The sequence below is a fragment of the Cephus cinctus genome, unplaced genomic scaffold (genome assembly GCF_000341935.2).
Source record: "Cephus cinctus unplaced genomic scaffold, Ccin1 Ccin1_scaffold0813, whole genome shotgun sequence".
NCBI lineage: Eukaryota > Metazoa > Arthropoda > Insecta > Hymenoptera > Cephidae > Cephus > Cephus cinctus.
Genome location: NW_014333408.1, coordinates 164,166 through 180,563, shown reverse-complemented (window position 1 = coordinate 180,563; position 16,398 = coordinate 164,166). Strand labels below are relative to the sequence as shown.

The following is a 16,398-nucleotide window of genomic DNA, read 5'->3' as shown; positions in this document are numbered from 1 at the left end:
GGGGGGGGGGGGCCGGTTCGTGATATACGTTCTTCGTTCGGGCAGTTGATAAAAGTTGATACGTCCCTGGCCAACGAGACGCACCGAAGACCGGGCTTCGGTCGGATGAAGCAAAGCTAACTCACCTCGTGCTACATTCCGCCGCTGCTTCCCAACGTTTCGAGGAGGGCCCCTCGTGCTGTCGAGGCCTTTACGAAACTCTCCGTTTAAAGCACACACATCCATCCACCGTCACACACAGTTCGACTCGGGATCCTTCAAAGTTCGAACCGGCTGCTAGATCGGTACTCTTTAAACTATACTCGAACACAGCTTCCGCACTCTATGTAATCCTGGGATATCACATGACTCTGTGAGGCCTCCGTGGCAACTAGAGCGACAATTATCACGCAAAATACAAGACTAAGGTCGCAGTCACGTACACGGAGTAATGCACAACAACAGACTGACCGGAATGACAGCCATATGAGTTCTGAATAATAATAATCGCCTTACAACGCACTCCGCTTCGCGTTCCACAGAGTGCCTGGCACACTCGACGCACAACACAGTTGGCCGCAAACTGACCCTCAGACTGCTCAAACAGTCTCAGAACACTGCTCTGCGGCGAGAGAGGCAGCGGCAGCCGTCTTGAATGGTCTTTAAGTGGGGATTTTTGGAGGAGGAACCGAGCAGAGCCCAGCGCCACGCTTCCATCACTCGGTATTTCTCCATTACACACTCAAAAGCGCCTCCTCCTCTTCCATTCAGTGACAACCTGCGTGAGAGCTCTGTTGCTACTGCTCGCTAGCTGCACACACACTCTCTCTCTCTCTCGTAATCCTCTCACTCTCCAGGCATTTACTCTCGTCAGCCAGTACAGGCAGAACAGCAGGCCGGCGGGACTTGTTTTCGACACGGCCGACGCGCATGCATCGCTTATATCCATTCGCGTTCCTCCGCCTGCCTAAACTCAGGGCCCAATTGCAGCTAACAACAAGATTTCGCTTAATTACAATTCGTTGCAAGCAACGATCGAGACACGCTTTTCATCTCGTTTCTCGTTGTCGCTGCAAGGCGATCATTTCAATTCTTCTTGCTTTATCAGTACGGTACAAAGCTGGAACAGTTCTAATATAATCGTCTTTTTTGCATCGAAAAAAAAACGCTGTCTGACGCTGCACTGCGACGAGTAAGCGAAACATGGCCCGACTGTACCTCCGCATACCTTTTGTCTTCTTCCGTTCTTGATCGATACAAATCTACCGCAACATTATAAGCACGTAGTACATGTATCAATGAGATTGTAATATTACAATTTTCCGCACGCTACGCGCCTATAGATGGCAAAGTACGCGTTACACGTGATGAGTACAGATCAGTACAGATCCATGCGTGAGCACGGTACAATATGTATTCGCTGAGTACGCAAAGCATCTTAGCGTGTATCGCATAGGAGATACCGGTGCGATCGTGCCTGGTATTTGACAGCACTTGTTACGGCTTCGTTAACAAACAAATATAGAAGAAAGAAACTGATCTGAGAAACAATTAAACGATAATGTAACAACTCTCTGCACTATTTCAAGATTCCCCGTGTGTGTGTCCATGTTGTTTTCTCTCTTGCATGCCGATACAACTTAATCATAAAGTCGAAAATTAGTTTCGTGCGATAGATCCGTACGTCTTTGTAAAATCAATAGACAGGAGCGATCCTCGCCTATACCCTTTTATAGTAATCCTTATAACCTAGGGCAATCCATGCATATCCAGAGCACCTTCAACGGGTATTATCCTCAACCGTCCATCCTCGAATACAGCTCAATACACAAGTACCATACGTTACCAAGTGAAACATGCGAGCGTCCATTTAATCGGACGTAAATGCGGATCTGTGCGTATCCATGGTAGAGAATCGCACATTCTATCGAACACGTTCATCGAGCAAAAATCGTAACGATTGACATTGTCATTCGCTTGAGAGGGAAACACCTCAGTGGCACTCTCGGTTCTTATTTTTCTCTTCTGTTTTAACTCGTGGTAAGGAGACCTATCTTCAATTCGCTCAACCAAATCTCCAGTTTCAACAGTATACGATAAACACGTACAGTATACAGTACGTACACGAACAAGTACTTGCGAAACTCGCGATAACCCAGAGACTGTCCTCTTAATGTCATAGGCGCGCAGCAGTGAGTGGCGAGGAATTTGCGTCACACTCGGTCCTACGTGCTTCTACGAAACAACTGTCCCGACGCGCGTGTTGATCGATTCTTGGTGTGGGATGACGGAATTGGGCCAGCTTGAGTCGGATAAAACTGGGTCCCCTTCCACGCAGCAGCACCACGTAACTCCACGCGGGACGAAGTCTCTCAGTCCCTTCGATCATCAAGATCACATATCGCAAGTGACACACTGAATCGGATCTTTTTCTTCTTATCGTAAGGGGCTACCGGTACTGGACTTGCACTAATGCTATTACCATTAAACTGGACCCAATCGAATAATATGCGGATTGGTAGGAACGTAACGGGAGATCATTGGAAAATATTATTATAAGAAAAACGGCGAAGAATAACCGTATTCTATCGTATATTATATTTCACACTCATCGATTCCCTTTACTCAATGTCCGATCATACGTGTCCCCAAACAATATGATTGAAAAGAAAAAAGAAAAATACATTTTGAACGAGTCAATAGCGTGTATTCTGCCAAGAGTCAGGGTAGGATGTATTTGATGGTGGGTGGTTGGGATTGGAGTGTGGAGGGGAGGGGGGAAGGTTATTATAATTTTCGACAGCCAAAGTTGCTTGATATTTGTACCACCTCGCCCGACGTTAGGGGTAAAATTATAGATTATAATGGAATAACGGCACTGCCGACTGGTGGTTAGCTCATGGAAACCTGTCCGTTGGCCAGTAGTCTCTCGACGGCTGCATTTATATCCCCAAACGTAGCGATTAATGCTGAAAAGGATATTTCACATTTGGATAAGCCAATAAATTAATCCTTATTAATAATTTCATTATTAATGTATCTCAAAAGAGACCTATGTATGACAAATGTCACTTTCATTCTGCTTTGCGTGTTTATTAGCGACATCTGCGAGTATCCTTCTTGAAAATCATTTGAACATGGTTACCTTGCAAATTGGCATCCCTGTTAACGAAGCCCATTGCCGTCAGCTGTTCGAGCTGAGCCCTGTAACGTTCTTCGGGTGGAGGTAATGTCTGTCCGCTGCCCTCTACTCCTTGATTTAGCGCCATCGCCGAGACCTAAAATACATTCGATCAATTCATCCAGTCGATCCTCCAGAGCGATGACACTTCAAGATGCATTCCGAGTAGCACACTCTTGTCCTAGATCATCTCATTTATGCCATAAAGGCCTATCGGTGCAAGTAGCTTAAACTCTTACTCACCATTCGGGCCATAAATTGAGAGAAGGCGTCTTGCTGGTTTGTGTCCGTCGGTTGCCCCGCAGTCGTCGTTTGATGTGTCGTCGAAACGATTGGTGTTGTCGCAGTCGTTGGTACAGTTAGTCCCATGCTATAATATTTTTTATTTAATCATTTTAAAAGTGAAGAGCATATCAGGATTTCACTGACAACAATATTCTCACTTCTCAACAAGCTCCGGTGCGACTGTGCGTAATTGCTCCATTCCTTGTTGAATTTGCATGATGGCTGCCAGGGCGTCTGGATTGGTAACGACACTCTGAATTTGGGGATTCTGCATTTGCTGAATAAAGGCGGGCATCATGGCACGCATCTGCTCCTGCATCTGTGGATTCGATCTCAGGAAAGGATTCGCGGCAATCACTCTACTAGCCATTGCTGGATCAGCAGCCATGGCTTCCAGCATCGATCGCGTATACGGGGCATTTAACATGTTTCTCATCAGCTGAGGATTTTCCATCATCTGCGCCGCCAAACTTTGCATGCCTGGAGAATCTAGCAAGCCCCTTCCGGGTGTTGGCACATGTGGTGTCGCGGTGCCCTGGCCACTAGGCTCGCTCTGTCCCTGACTCCAAGGATTAGGCAAAGGATCTCTGTTTTCCTGACCTTGTTGTGGATTTGGCTGCGCATCTTGCGGATTTCCATTATCAACGAGAGCCGCAAAAGGATTGCGATCGTTTGCAGCAGCGGCCAGCATAGGCTCCTGGATATCGCGATACATGCGTCTTAAAGCACTGTAACCACCAGGAATACTTTCGAGATTGGAGAGGGCACGATCGTGTGAGCGCATCAATTCCTGCAGCATAGACGGATTTCGAGCCAACTCCATTGTTTGTCTATAATTAATGATAGTTTTAATGTTATACCTTAGTTAAATAATTATCAACTTCAACACAAAATTATCAAGATTACCATAACATAATCAATCACCACAAAGATCGTACCTTAACAAATCAGGGTTATTCAGCATGTGACTAATTTCTGGATTACGTTCCATCAGTTCCTGCATCTGAGGATTAGCTGTGACGAAAGTACGCATGTTCTCCGGATCATTCATGAGACTCTGAACCAGTGGGTTATCCAAAACTTGGCGCATCGTCTCAGGATTGGAGAGTAATTCTCTTTGCATACGTTGCTGCAACTCCATAAAATTACCTGAGCCCAAGCCAAGACTCTCCAGACCAACCAGACCTCCGAGACTGCCCAGACCAAAGGGGCTGGCACTAACATCGGCTACAGATAAGGAAGCAATGCATCAGCATTAGCTATTGCATAATTACAGAGAGAATGGAACGACAAGAAAGATTTTCATGAGTGTAAAATTGCATGCCTTGAGGCCTCTGCTGTGGCACTGTCTCTTGACTCTGACTGGTTGGTGCACGAGGTGCCTTTATCACCAAATGAACAGTCAAGCCATCCTTGACATTATGGGTTGTCAATGTCTCATGGTCCTTCATGATCTTTCCAGCGAAGATGAGGCAGAGCTGATCCGGCTGCGCATTGAATTTCTTCGAGACAACATCCTTGAACTGCACGGTACATGAAAAATGAGCTATTAGAAACGGAATGCCAGAATAGTCGAGTGATAAATCGTAGCAGTTGACGTGCGCGTGACTAGGAACTAGAAACTCGAAACTAAGAACCTGATGCGAGAAAAATTCCGAGCTGTCGAAGCCACCAGGTTCAATCGGTTAACTTACATCCTTGATCGTGGCATTCTCCTCAATCTCGACAGTCTGTTTTTCCTTGGGCGTTTTCACGTTTATCGTAATTTTTCTGTGACTCTCCTGGCCCTCTGCCATCTTGAATTGCTCGATGACTCGTTACTTTCGACGCTTTCGATTTCCGCACGTCGCAAGACCCCCGAGCACCGAGACGTCGAGTGTCGCTCGAAATCTTATTCAAGGGTTCGCTTTACGTCGCCTCCACGATTCCACGTCGTTCGACACGTCGAAAACGACAGCACTCGCTTGAGCTGAACAACACTATATGCCTCGCGAGCCTTAATTCACTCGTGTCGTGTGTTTTTAGCGGCTGAACACTCCTACACGTCTTACACCGCCGCGCGCCGCGACGACGTAGGATACGATTGGACACGATGCTGCTTTCGTGTAGTTTCGTGGGTTCTCGAGGATGAGTGGAAGGGAGAGAGAGAGAGACCGAATACATACGAGCAGTCAGAATGGATTGGTGTGAAACGTTGAAATCAAAATTACGCAAATTTTATTGGTTTCGTATATTCGTAACAAAGGACTGCTTAATGAACTTTGTGCGATCCGTAACGATGAAGTATCTTGAAATATCTGGCGGCAAATGAACTGTGATCTTGCAGACATTCACCACCTTCTTTGGAATTACAGAATCGTTTAGCAGTGAAAAAAGATACATATGTACGCACTTGGAGAACGATTTGTCGTTCTCGAGCATCCCCAACCCAGCTAATACTTCAACGGATCATTTCCAATATCTAGCACACATCTTCGTAACCACATCGAGCACGAATTGGATATGAGCAATTGTCGTGTCAACGTGACTCAGCGTAATTTCTTTTAACGCAAAACCACTTTAGCGTCTTGCACAGGTTATCCTCTGCTGACTCTTTTCCCCACATTGACAATTATTGCAGTTATTAGGAAAAATTATGGGTATAGTTTATTAATTGGTTGGAAAGTGTTTACTTGAAAGGCACACGATTTTTATAGTAAAGCTGAAAACGTAGAATCAGAACGGTCGGCGGGAAAGGTAATTCATTTATTAGTGAAAATCATTTTGAATCGTTTCTATGTCGTCCAGCTGGAAACAAACGTGCTTGACGACTTGTGTCAAGTTACTTAATGATGGATTTCTCTCGCGGGCTTCCAACCCCTATTACCAAGTGTGTGCGCCCCGGTCGATTATTTCTCCAGCGCGACTCCTCTTGCTTCGTATTAACCAACATCCTTCGATAAAGACAGTGCCTGACGCGTAGTCTACACGTGGCTTGTGAATATCAACCGTGGCTTTTTCTCGATGCTTTCCATTTTGTATGAAATCCTTCGACATGTTCCAGCCGTACACCTAGATTCGACAGTTTCAATTATGTAAAGCGTTTCGACTCCCAAAGAGAGAAAGAGAATGAACGAATGAATGAAGAAACAGCGAGAGTGTGCGTGTAAAAGATTAACAAAAGAAGTACCTGCGCTCTTAGCCAATCCCACAGGGCTGAAGGACAAACTCTTCTTCTCCTCGATTGAGCAACCTGTCAGAAGAGTCACCACGGGTGTTTCGGTATCACCATTTAAACCGACTTTCGTTTGCTGTGTCAGATAATGACAGCACTCGACAATTTGAAAATACAGCCATGCTTCCTTGTCCTTTGGCCGCGGTCCTTTGATCAATGGAAGGGGCAGACGTTCATGCGGCCTTTGAGCTCGTAGAAATCTTGAACCACGTTTTAATTGTGTCTCCAACCACCTGGTGGCTTCCCGTGCTCGTCCGCTAGTACGTTTCACTTCATCCAGTGCGGACACCACTGAAAAACGAAAAATTGACAAGGCTGTTCGGTTCTATGGAATGATTTTCGTGGCAGCCGAGAGGGAGAGAAATTATTAAGGATTGCATGAAATGACTGGATGTGACTTACCAACTGATGGAATTACCACGATGAATTCCTTTGCGTAAAACAGCCGCTTGAGTGACGATGTATGTTTGGCCAATGCCTCGTGATCTGGCACCAGATATGGTGACATTAACTTTGATCTCAAGCGACTTTCCAATGCGCGAACTTCGGCTTTCAACCACAACTTTCCCATGTGCCTCATCAGCGTTCCTCGAGGATGTTCCTGACCAGGTTCTCTGATATCTTTGCTAATATCATTCGGCGTTACAGGAACACTCTCCAATCCCACCATTATGAATGTCTTTGTACTCTCGTCGAATTCAATTCCAGAACCCTGAACCGAGGAAATGTAACGGCCAAACTCAATGAGCTTTAATACACGCAATAAGGTTTCCTCGTGTTTCGTCATCTTATTTCGGTGTAGAATCTTCCAATCTAGAGTCTTCTGTGAGTCTTTCAGAATCTTTAATCCTCTTAAATCCGTGTCCTCTGGCAACGGAACTGTCAATGCTAATTCCGTGGACCGATCCAGAAGCAGCATCAATGAGTTCTCCCTCTTCCAATTCCTCGAGAGTTCGGTGATATCCATGTTTATTTGATTGAGGAGCGCAATACTACGTCTCAAGACTGTATCGCTGCTTTTCGCACAGGCACGCACAATATCAGGATTACATCTTAACCAATCGTAGGATATTTTAATAGAGGCAAGAATTCCATCTCCGATCAAGTGCTCAAGAATATCATTTGGATTTGGTGCTTCTTTTTTCAATGCACAAGGTAGAATGTTGGCCGAATTGCAGGAACTCCCGTTGTACGTTTTATTCGAATCTGTACTTGTCGTTACGATAATCGTACTACTGAAATTTGTTATGGACTCTTCATCTTCCGGTTGCGTCTCTGTTTTATTATAGGGCATCCCACGTTCACACTTGGTCGAATCCTCGCTTCTTTCTTTACATCCAGCCACCCCAACAGCTTCTTCCGCAGCCGCTAATATTATCGGCAGATTCGAGTCAGTAGCCAAAGTGGCCTCGTCCTCCGTTAAATCCTCGGATAACCCATCATCCGATAAAGGATTTCCTTCGCTTGGAACATCTTCCTCGGTTTCGGAAATGTCCGAATTTACTTCATCACTCGAGGATTCCGCCATGGCGCCCTCTCCGTCGCTGACATCCGAATCCGAACTGTTTCTACGTCTACGCGGGCGTCGCAACTTTGTTAACAGACACTTTGATCTATCTCGAACAGTCTTTTTGATGCCGTTTGATAAACTCTCGACAGTTTCTACGTTCTCTCCGGTCTCTTTGTCATCGCAGGATTCCTTATTGTCGTTTAAATCTACGGATTCCTTATTGCAGCTCTCCACCATTACTTTCGTGTTCTCCGCATCGATGGGCTTATCTCTGTCATGGATATTGTCGGCACCTTCGACGGGACTACTTTCTTTTGGCACCGGAGGATTCGCGTCTAGGCTTGTCGTCACCTGCGGCGCTGACACACCTGCAATTAGTTTCTGCAAACTCGTTGTAGCAACTTGGAGAAGCTGCGAGAGTACGGCCAGAACGAATGCCACTATTCCCTGCGCTTGGCTCGAATTTCGATCTTGAACTTTTGAGATTGACATCAAACAGATCGCTACTATTTTAAATATCATGTCATCGGTCAAATGAGCAGGTTGCTCGCCGTTTTTACAATTTTCTAAGTAGCATTCTACGGTATCTGCGTTTAAAATTGCTGCTGAATTTTTTTTCGTATTTCTATCCTCAGTCAAACAATTCTCGATCTCGTTCAGTAGATCCTACAGAATTTTAAATAATGACAATTAGACTTTCCGCGTATCGCAACGTTATCTCATCTTACCTGACATTCACGATTTATTCGATCGAGATTTACGTTACCACTTTCCCAAAGCTGTAACAGCGAGAGCATTCTTCCCGCGCAGCGTCGCGGCGAATTTCCATTTCCGCCATCGTATGAGTACATCGCAATTGTTCTTTTCAAATTGCCTTCAGCTCCATCGAATGGCTCGGAACATAAAGTACTGAGAGGAGATTTATACATTATTTCATGTCTTTCTTATGTGTCCTCTATACAGGCAGTACCACAAATTATAAGCACCATTTTTTTAAAAAGGTTAATAATAACATCAGTTACATGCGCGCTGCTTTCAATTCCTCGTGAGTTCTGTATGCTGTATACCAAGTTTTTACCGATACTTACCATCTTATGTAATGATATGCAGCATCCAGACCATAGTTTGTACTGCCTGCCAGAGTCCCCAGCTGATTATGCGGCATTCCAATGTTAGGATCGATAGCGATTGCCATTTTGTAATATCTCACTGCGACCAATGGATCCCAACTTGAATCCAAATCCAATCTATATCTAGCCAAATCTCCAAGACATATTAAGCTTCTATGGACCAATCGTATTGCACATTGTTTTACTTCTTCACTTTGCAATTTAGGCTGTACAACCTTTCTCAAGTGCTACAGAAACAAATTGTATGCAATCATAAGGTCAGAATACATTAAAAAAAAAAAGTGTACTTACATTGGACATTTCACGCTCACAATCAGGATAAGTAAAATCAATAGCACCATACAAATCCAATCCAAACTCCAACTGTAACTTTAGAATCAGGTGATGGTAGAATCCCACACCCACTGCCAAATGAGTCGAAAGCAATGCCTTTTCTGTATCGTTCCAAGCATTACCCTAGTAATGAAAAAGATACAAATATATAAACAAAGTTCTCAAAAATATATTGATGGCTTCAAATGTTTATTGGCGAAAAGGGAATGAAAAGTATAAGATTTGGCAATTTTTCATTAAACAGCAATTTCTTTGAGTTTCTTTGAGTTACCTTTCGTAACCTCTTGGCCATAGCAACAGCATCGTAGAAACCTCTTCTCCACAACAACTCCTCTGTCTTTCGTCCATGGCCAATAGGGTCCTTAAAAATGAGCCTCTCGCAATAATCCCGTAATTTGACTCGCAGAGTTTCATTAGCTGATTCGAAAATCTCGACAACAGAGGTAATTTGATTCTTTTGCTGGTCGAGCCTCTTGGCAATGTCGGTTACGCCTCTACTAGAAAAAAAAAACAAAGGGGGGGAAAGGTGGCGCGTTAGGGCTTGATACGGCAAATGAACAATGCAGTAAAAGTATTTCTAATATATAAATAATTGAGAACAGAATAGAACGTTCACCTGTAAAGACGTTTCGCGATCTCGAGGCAATCAGTTGTTTTGGCTTCCGCGGCAGTATTACACGTCCTTCTCATTTTGCACGTATCATGTTTTCCTGCAACCGCTCAGTCCACTCGTCATTACTCATTTCCTCGAAGTCTCACAATGGCGACCACAATTTCGCGAATAAAATCAGCACGCAAGCTATCTGCAAACTAGCATGAAACTGCACCACTAAATTCGCCAGATTCGCAAAATTGCTTCAAACCGTTTCAGAGCATTCAGATCACTTCGATCACTTTTACCTTCAGCCCTCGAGACGTGGCGGAAACGAGCGATGTTTCTCCATATTGGAAAATACGACCAATTACAACCAATTGCAACGAAGAGAAGCATCCGACCAACAGCTCACGTTTTTCCAGCTTTTTCCGTCCACGGCACTGACGCCACTCAAGGCCACTGACGCCAGCAAGAAGTATGTACTGCCAAGGCATTAAACTGCATTCACTGGATTCAACAGTGCTCAACAGTTGCCTATGACTGACAGCTGTGAACATAAGTTGACACACACTCTGATAGGAACAATAAGCAGAGGAAGGGAGACAACTCGAACGGTCTGATTTGCTGTTTAAGCTGGTTTCAGCAGATTTGAGGTGCGTCGTTGCCGTCTCATGCCGACTTTAATATGTTATTCAACGATTTGCCGCACAAGGGGTAGCACGACAGAGCCTTCTAAGCCACAATTCCGTAATTGATTAAACAAGGTAAAGCTCGATAACGATGCGAAGAATGTCTCAATATATAGATAGCTCGAGTTAGGTGAAGTTAAACTTTCGTTTTAGAGTGCTGTTTTAAAATTCTTTCTGATAAATGCATAGATTCTAATTCCTTTCCTATTGGAATGGATACCGCAACTCCTACGCCGCAGGATCTTCAAAGGAAGCTTTACTTTTTGGTTGAACAGCTTCAACACATGGCCAGCGAGTTACCGCCTAAGTATCAAATGCGACTACCCTACGAACTCCTCTCGGGCCTGGCAAACTCCCTTCTGAACGACACTATTTTCGAGATAGTCAAAGGTTTGATGGAGATCCAACACGTGACGGAAAAGCATCTTTTCCAACAACGTTTGCAATTGCAGAATCAACAGAAGATTGAGATTCAAGAGGCTCTGAATAGAGCCTCTACAGAGCAGGAAAAGATGAGGGCTAAGAGTGCCCTCCGAATAAAACACAGAGATGAATTAAAGCAAACTGATATGAAATTGGTGTTACAATTGGATCAGAAAGTCTCCGACCAACAGGGCATATTGGAAAAGGCTGGGGTTCCTGGATTTTACGTGACAAATAATCCAATGGAAATTCAAGTCCAAATGAGACTTTGTGATTTCATAATTCGACTAAGTAAAATGGAAGTTCCTCGTTAATCGATTGGAAGTGCAAATTTGGAATTGTTTGTGACATTTGTACATTTTTCATTTATTAACAGAATCAAATACAATTTTTCAGTAACAAACCAGATGATCATTGTTTGTTATACGTATCGGCGCGAAGAATTCGTGCTCGCTCCCACATCGCAATCGTCGGGATAAATTATCGTTCAGTCTGCTTGACTGCCGTGAAATGTCTTTTTGTGTTGTCGCATTTAATAAGGATAACTACCGCGAGCAAATTATTAAACGGCTATCTCTCGACCCGCAGTTATCCTGCTCTATTTTGTTCCCGCGAATAGAAAAATCTGACTTACTGCGCGAACGAACATTTCAAAATGCTAAGATCTGCGACATGAGAAATGAAGTTATTATAACAGTAGGAGTATACAAAATGAAGTGTCACTTTGCCGCGACGATCGAAGACGTTCATACTGCATTACGGTTGCCAAGAAGAGCAGCGGATTGTGAGGGCGCAACATTGACGTCTATAGTGCTGCTCGTTCCAAGTGGATTAGCTGTGCGTCCTCCGATGAAACAAATCTTGTAAATGTCGTCGAAGGTGGAAGCAAAATGCACTTCGAGGCCATCCGTAATATACTTGGGCAGATCGTCAAAGTCCTTTTTGTTCTCCTCAGGCAAGATGATGCACTGAACGCCCACTCGTTTAGCCTATCACACAAGTGCCATAATCATTAACGACGAAGAATGCAGGTCAGGGAAAAGTGTGGAAATCGTAAGGAACGATAATTAATGAATTCCAGCAGGAATAAATTTTTTCGATTGACTTTACTCACCGCAATTGTCTTCTCCTTAATTCCACCGACCGGCAACACTTTTCCCATGAGACTAAGCTCCCCGGTCATCGCCACGTCTTGTCTGATGGACTGGTTCTTGGCTAGAGAGATCAATGCGGTGGCAATGGTTGTACCTGCACTAGGCCCGTCCTTGGGAGTGGCGCCTTCGGGAACGTGCAAATGTAGGTGAGAATCGTAAAGGAAGGTATTCCCGGGGTCTGTCTTGCTGAGAAAGTTTCTGGCGACTGTCATGGCAATTCTCGTCGATTCCTTCATGACTTCCCCGAGGTGCCCGGTAATTTCAAAACTTCCTTCGAGTCGTTTGCCTTCGGTTGGCTTTCGTATGCTCGTTTCGATGAAGAGAGTCGATCCGCCCATAGCCGTCCAGGCAAGACCCATTACCACACCAGGAGGCGTAATATCGTACATACGGTCGTGCGTAAACACGGGCTTTCCTACGAAATCCTGGAGATTGCTGTTCGTCACGTCAATCTTCTCTGCTTCCTTCTTGACAACTTTAAAAGCGACCTTGCGCGCTACTTTCTCAACATGCTTCTGGAGGTTTCTTACGCCTGATTCTCGACAGTATGACTTTATCAAGGTACTCAATGCAGTGTCCTCAATCATGATCTGTGCCTCTGTCAAGCCGGAGTCCTGCATCGCCTGTGGCACCAAGTACTGTTTTGCAATCGCAAGCTTTTCCTCGGCGACATAACCGGACATATCTATCATTTCCATTCGATCTCTTAGAGGTTCTGGTATCGTGTCTATCACGTTTGCGGTACAAATGAATAAGACCTTTGAAAGATCGACGGACACATCCAAATAGTGATCTAAGAAATTAGCATTCTGTTCAGGATCGAGCATCTCAAGCAAGGCCGATGCTGGATCTCCTTGATGACCCCTATAACAGAAAGACCATTTACGTTAACACCCACTGTCAAATGCAGATCCTCGGCAGCTTCCTTTTGGAAATCTACGTACTTGCCGATTTTGTCCACTTCGTCGATGAGAACCAAGGGATTTTCCGTCTTGGTTTTTTTAAGGCACTGAATAATCTTTCCTGGCATAGCTCCCACGTACGTGCGTCTGTGCCCTTTAATTTCAGCAACGTCCGTCATTCCGCCAACGCTAAATCGAAAATACTCTCGATTTAACGCCCGCGATATCGATCTCGCTATCGATGTCTTGCCCACTCCAGGCGGTCCGTGAAAACATAAAATCTTTCCTTGGGTAGACCCTTTTAACTGACTCACGGCAATAAATTCTATAATCGATCGAAGAATTTAATGAAAATAGTTTGCTCTTAGGCTTATTTCCTGTCTTGCTGGGAAAGAAATGGAAGGAAAAAAAAGTCCCGTTAATGTACAATGTTCGTCTTACCGAGAATTCTTTTTTTAATGTCTTCCATTCCATAGTGGTCCTTGTCCAAAATTTCGGCAGCCTGCTGGAGATTTAAGTTTTCCGGACTAGTTATTCCCCAGGGCATCGACGTCAGCCAATCCAAATAATTTCTTGTCACACTGAAATGCCTCGATCGTTAGAAAAGATGTTGGGGTAAACGCAAGACGTTACGAACGTCGCGAATAGTATATATTTCATAAGTTGTACATACTTGAATTCACTACTATGACTTTCTAGGAAACTCAATTTATTCAATTCCTCCTCGAGCACGTCCATCACCGGTTTCGGCACCGTTTTTTGTCGAATTCTTTCTCTATATTTCTCCTCAATTGCGTCCTTGTCGTCTTTCTCCAGGCCCAGTTCTTTCTTAATCACTTTCAATTGTTCGTGAAGAATATACTTTCTGTGCTGTTGCTTCACTTTCTCCTCCACCTCTCTCCCGATCTTTTGCTGGAGCTTGCTCAACTCGTATTCTTTTTTCAAAAGAGCCAGTGACAGCATCAATCTCTTCGGAATCTAAAAGAGAGTTTATCAAAGCCTCGTTGATTTATTTTCAGCCTATTAATTCTTATCAAAATGACCGTGTGATCTCATACTAACGTCCATTTCTTCGAGAACTTGTTGTAATTCGTGAGCGTCGGCTCCAGTTAGAGCAGCACCCAAGTCACTCAGGTAAACGGGATTGTCCACGACCCTCTGACCCTGATGTAGCATTTGTTGTAACGATTCCCGATACAGAGGATTCATACTGATGATATCTCGGATCGTTTTAATAAGTTCTTGAGTCAGTGCCTGCATTAGAAGTTCTATTACTTTCATTCTCACTTCATAGTGAAGCTATTTCAGTAACTTACCTTTATTTCCTCAGTTTGTCGAAATTTTTCATGTGTGACATTAACAACCTCTACCATTAATAATGGCTGAACGGACGTTTCCGAAGACGATGTCGATGTTTCCTCTGGATTGTTGGCACTTTCATTAGGTTTATTTACAGTTTTAACATCAACGTCTGTGTCTTCGACTGGTTCTTCTAATTTTACATTTTGTTCTACTGGCTTGCTCTCTACCTTCTTCCGCTGCGAAGCTCTACGACTTTTCTTAACGACAGATGCCGCGTCGTCTATGGGGACGTTAATTGTCGTATTTAATAGCGGAAACGTCAATTTCATTTCTGCATAAAGTAGGTAGACAACGATGCGTACGATTGGTCGATTCGATACGAATTTACTTTCTGTAAATAGTACAATATGACAATCTCCTTACCATGTGGTGGCTTCGCCGATAAATCTTCCAAAATCTGTCCAACTATTTTGATGCGCCTGTGTGCCATTACTACGAGTCTCAATCGATCTCCCAAATCTTGGACTTCGTGTATCTGAGCAAATGTTCCAATTGGATAGACATCATCCAAATTTTCAACAACCTCAGCCTCATTCCTAAATGAAAAGTACATGCCAAACTCCATATAAAAGAAATATGTCCTAATTCTAATAACATAAATTCTTACTCTTCGCTCTTCTTTAAAAAAATCCCAACATAAGGTTGATTGAGCTTAACCTTGCGTCGAATTAGATCAACCAGCACCGGATTGCTTAATTCTATGAGTTTTATGAACCTGGGAAAGACTGGATTTCTGTTTATTGCTATGACAGGTACATGTGGCCAAACCTCTGGAACAACAACGGTAGCAGGCAACGATGCCGGATACTCGTCTGTTTGATCAGCATCAGCCTCAACCTCTCTGAGAAGAATATGTGATAAGGTTACATGCAATTGTAGGTTATCGAAAAAAGATGAAAAAAATACTTTGGCGGATCCTTGTCACTTGGTCTTCTCGTTGAAAATCCTCTGAGGGACACGACAGGAACGCTCCGACAACGTCGAACGTTCTCGTTCAGCAGTCGAAGGTTCCACCGCGATTGAGTTAGTGAAACATTATTGCCGGGTCGTTGCTTTAGAAAGATCGGTAATTCACGAGTATTCAAGGAATGTTGACTTGTGCAAAACGTTCGAGCGAAAGACAGACGGTGTCGGATTATCGTTGGCAGTGATTTAGGGTTAATAGCCGTTACTAGTAGTCGCATTTTTCTTTACGATGAGCCGAGCTTCGTCTCATGCAATCCAACGTCTCAATGTGCAATAAGTGGTCTGTGTCAATGTGTCTCGTCACGTATTCTTCTACCGTCTGCTACTCCAACGCTAGTGCCGCTATCTTCTTCACAGCCACCACAGAACACCACAGCATGCTGGTTGATGCTGTTACTCACTGTTACTGGTTATGTTGTCAGTTGGTACGTCCAGTTACGTCGCGAACCGTCGCAGAACGAACGAACTCAGGCCAACTGTGGCCGACGTGGGCCGACGGTAGTCAGAATATGACGAGACCGCATGGATCCTGCAAGGGGTGCGTTCAAAAAAGTTATTCAGGGTAATTCGGGCACGTTGCGTCTCTTTTTATTATTGTTATTATGAAGAGAATAGAATGATACTTTAGTCAATTCTAGAGAGGTTTCTGAACATACCACAGCGGCGTTTGGAGGT

At 44.1% G+C, this 16,398-nt stretch overlaps 6 protein-coding genes across 16 annotated transcripts in view; 2 read left to right on the top strand and 4 right to left on the bottom strand.

The window, feature by feature from the left end:
• Nucleotides 1-2,431, bottom strand: part of LOC107270717 — a 12,906-nt gene extending 10,475 nt beyond the window's left edge. The window contains exon 1 of one of the 2 annotated variants that reach the window (XM_025088040.1): nt 1,826-2,431. The gene's annotated coding sequence lies outside the window, so the exon portion shown is untranslated. Of the gene's footprint in view, nt 1-125; nt 265-1,825 lie in introns of those variants that run through there. The other variant, XM_015745981.2, reaches the window with a different exon arrangement.
• A 123-nt stretch (nt 2,432-2,554) lies between these two features.
• On the bottom strand, nt 2,555-5,538 carry LOC107270709 (ubiquilin-1). The gene is made up of 7 exons (XM_015745967.2): nt 5,140-5,538; nt 4,770-4,968; nt 4,384-4,672; nt 3,604-4,275; nt 3,404-3,530; nt 3,125-3,257; nt 2,555-2,948 (listed from the first exon to the last, which is right to left on the bottom strand). The coding sequence occupies exons 1-7, from the start codon at nt 5,239-5,241 to the stop codon at nt 2,872-2,874; spliced, it is 1,599 nt and encodes a 532-aa protein (XP_015601453.1). The 5' UTR covers nt 5,242-5,538; the 3' UTR covers nt 2,555-2,871.
• Nucleotides 5,539-6,065: 527 nt separating this feature from the next.
• LOC107270702 (protein SMG5) lies at nt 6,066-10,672 on the bottom strand. 4 transcript variants are annotated; one of them, XM_015745949.2, is made up of 9 exons: nt 10,533-10,672; nt 10,249-10,442; nt 9,904-10,129; nt 9,591-9,755; nt 9,258-9,526; nt 8,898-9,078; nt 7,062-8,835; nt 6,615-6,950; nt 6,066-6,496 (listed from the first exon to the last, which is right to left on the bottom strand). In XM_015745949.2, the coding sequence occupies exons 2-9, from the start codon at nt 10,320-10,322 to the stop codon at nt 6,429-6,431; spliced, it is 3,093 nt and encodes a 1,030-aa protein (XP_015601435.1). In that variant the 5' UTR covers nt 10,323-10,442; nt 10,533-10,672; the 3' UTR covers nt 6,066-6,428. The 4 variants fall into 4 exon arrangements, with proteins under 4 accessions (XP_015601435.1, XP_015601438.1, XP_024943804.1 ...); XM_015745952.2 differs by having other exon boundaries at nt 9,904-10,126; XM_025088036.1 differs by lacking the exon at nt 10,533-10,672 and having other exon boundaries at nt 10,249-10,475.
• LOC107270716 (gonadal protein gdl) lies at nt 10,573-11,742 on the top strand. Of its 4 annotated transcripts, XM_015745977.2 has the most exons (3): nt 10,573-10,702; nt 10,807-10,991; nt 11,106-11,742. In XM_015745977.2, exon 3 carries the CDS (start codon nt 11,129-11,131, stop codon nt 11,651-11,653), a length of 525 nt encoding a protein of 174 aa, XP_015601463.1. In that variant the 5' UTR covers nt 10,573-10,702; nt 10,807-10,991; nt 11,106-11,128; the 3' UTR covers nt 11,654-11,742. The 4 variants fall into 4 exon arrangements, with proteins under 4 accessions (XP_015601463.1, XP_015601466.1, XP_015601464.1 ...); XM_015745980.2 differs by lacking the exon at nt 10,573-10,702 and having other exon boundaries at nt 10,854-10,991; nt 11,192-11,742; XM_015745978.2 differs by lacking the exon at nt 10,573-10,702 and having other exon boundaries at nt 10,854-10,991; nt 11,070-11,742.
• Nucleotides 11,685-16,252, bottom strand: LOC107270703 (lon protease homolog, mitochondrial). Of its 3 annotated transcripts, none has more exons than XM_025088037.1 (10): nt 16,125-16,252; nt 15,365-15,598; nt 15,121-15,293; nt 14,712-15,028; nt 14,458-14,649; nt 14,069-14,373; nt 13,837-13,976; nt 13,438-13,720; nt 12,454-13,357; nt 11,685-12,328 (listed from the first exon to the last, which is right to left on the bottom strand). In XM_025088037.1, the coding sequence occupies exons 3-10, from the start codon at nt 15,185-15,187 to the stop codon at nt 12,086-12,088; spliced, it is 2,451 nt and encodes an 816-aa protein (XP_024943805.1). In that variant the 5' UTR covers nt 15,188-15,293; nt 15,365-15,598; nt 16,125-16,252; the 3' UTR covers nt 11,685-12,085. The 3 variants fall into 3 exon arrangements, with proteins under 3 accessions (XP_024943805.1, XP_015601440.1, XP_015601441.1); XM_015745954.2 differs by having other exon boundaries at nt 15,664-16,185; XM_015745955.2 differs by having other exon boundaries at nt 14,712-14,977; nt 15,664-16,185.
• The window catches only part of LOC107270705 (myotubularin-related protein 10-B), a 5,439-nt gene continuing 5,183 nt past the window's right edge, over nt 16,143-16,398 (top strand). Inside the window, exon 1 of one of the 2 annotated variants that reach the window (XM_025088041.1) lies at nt 16,143-16,261. The gene's annotated coding sequence lies outside the window, so the exon portion shown is untranslated. The remainder of the gene's footprint in view (nt 16,262-16,398) is intronic. The other variant, XM_025088042.1, reaches the window with a different exon arrangement.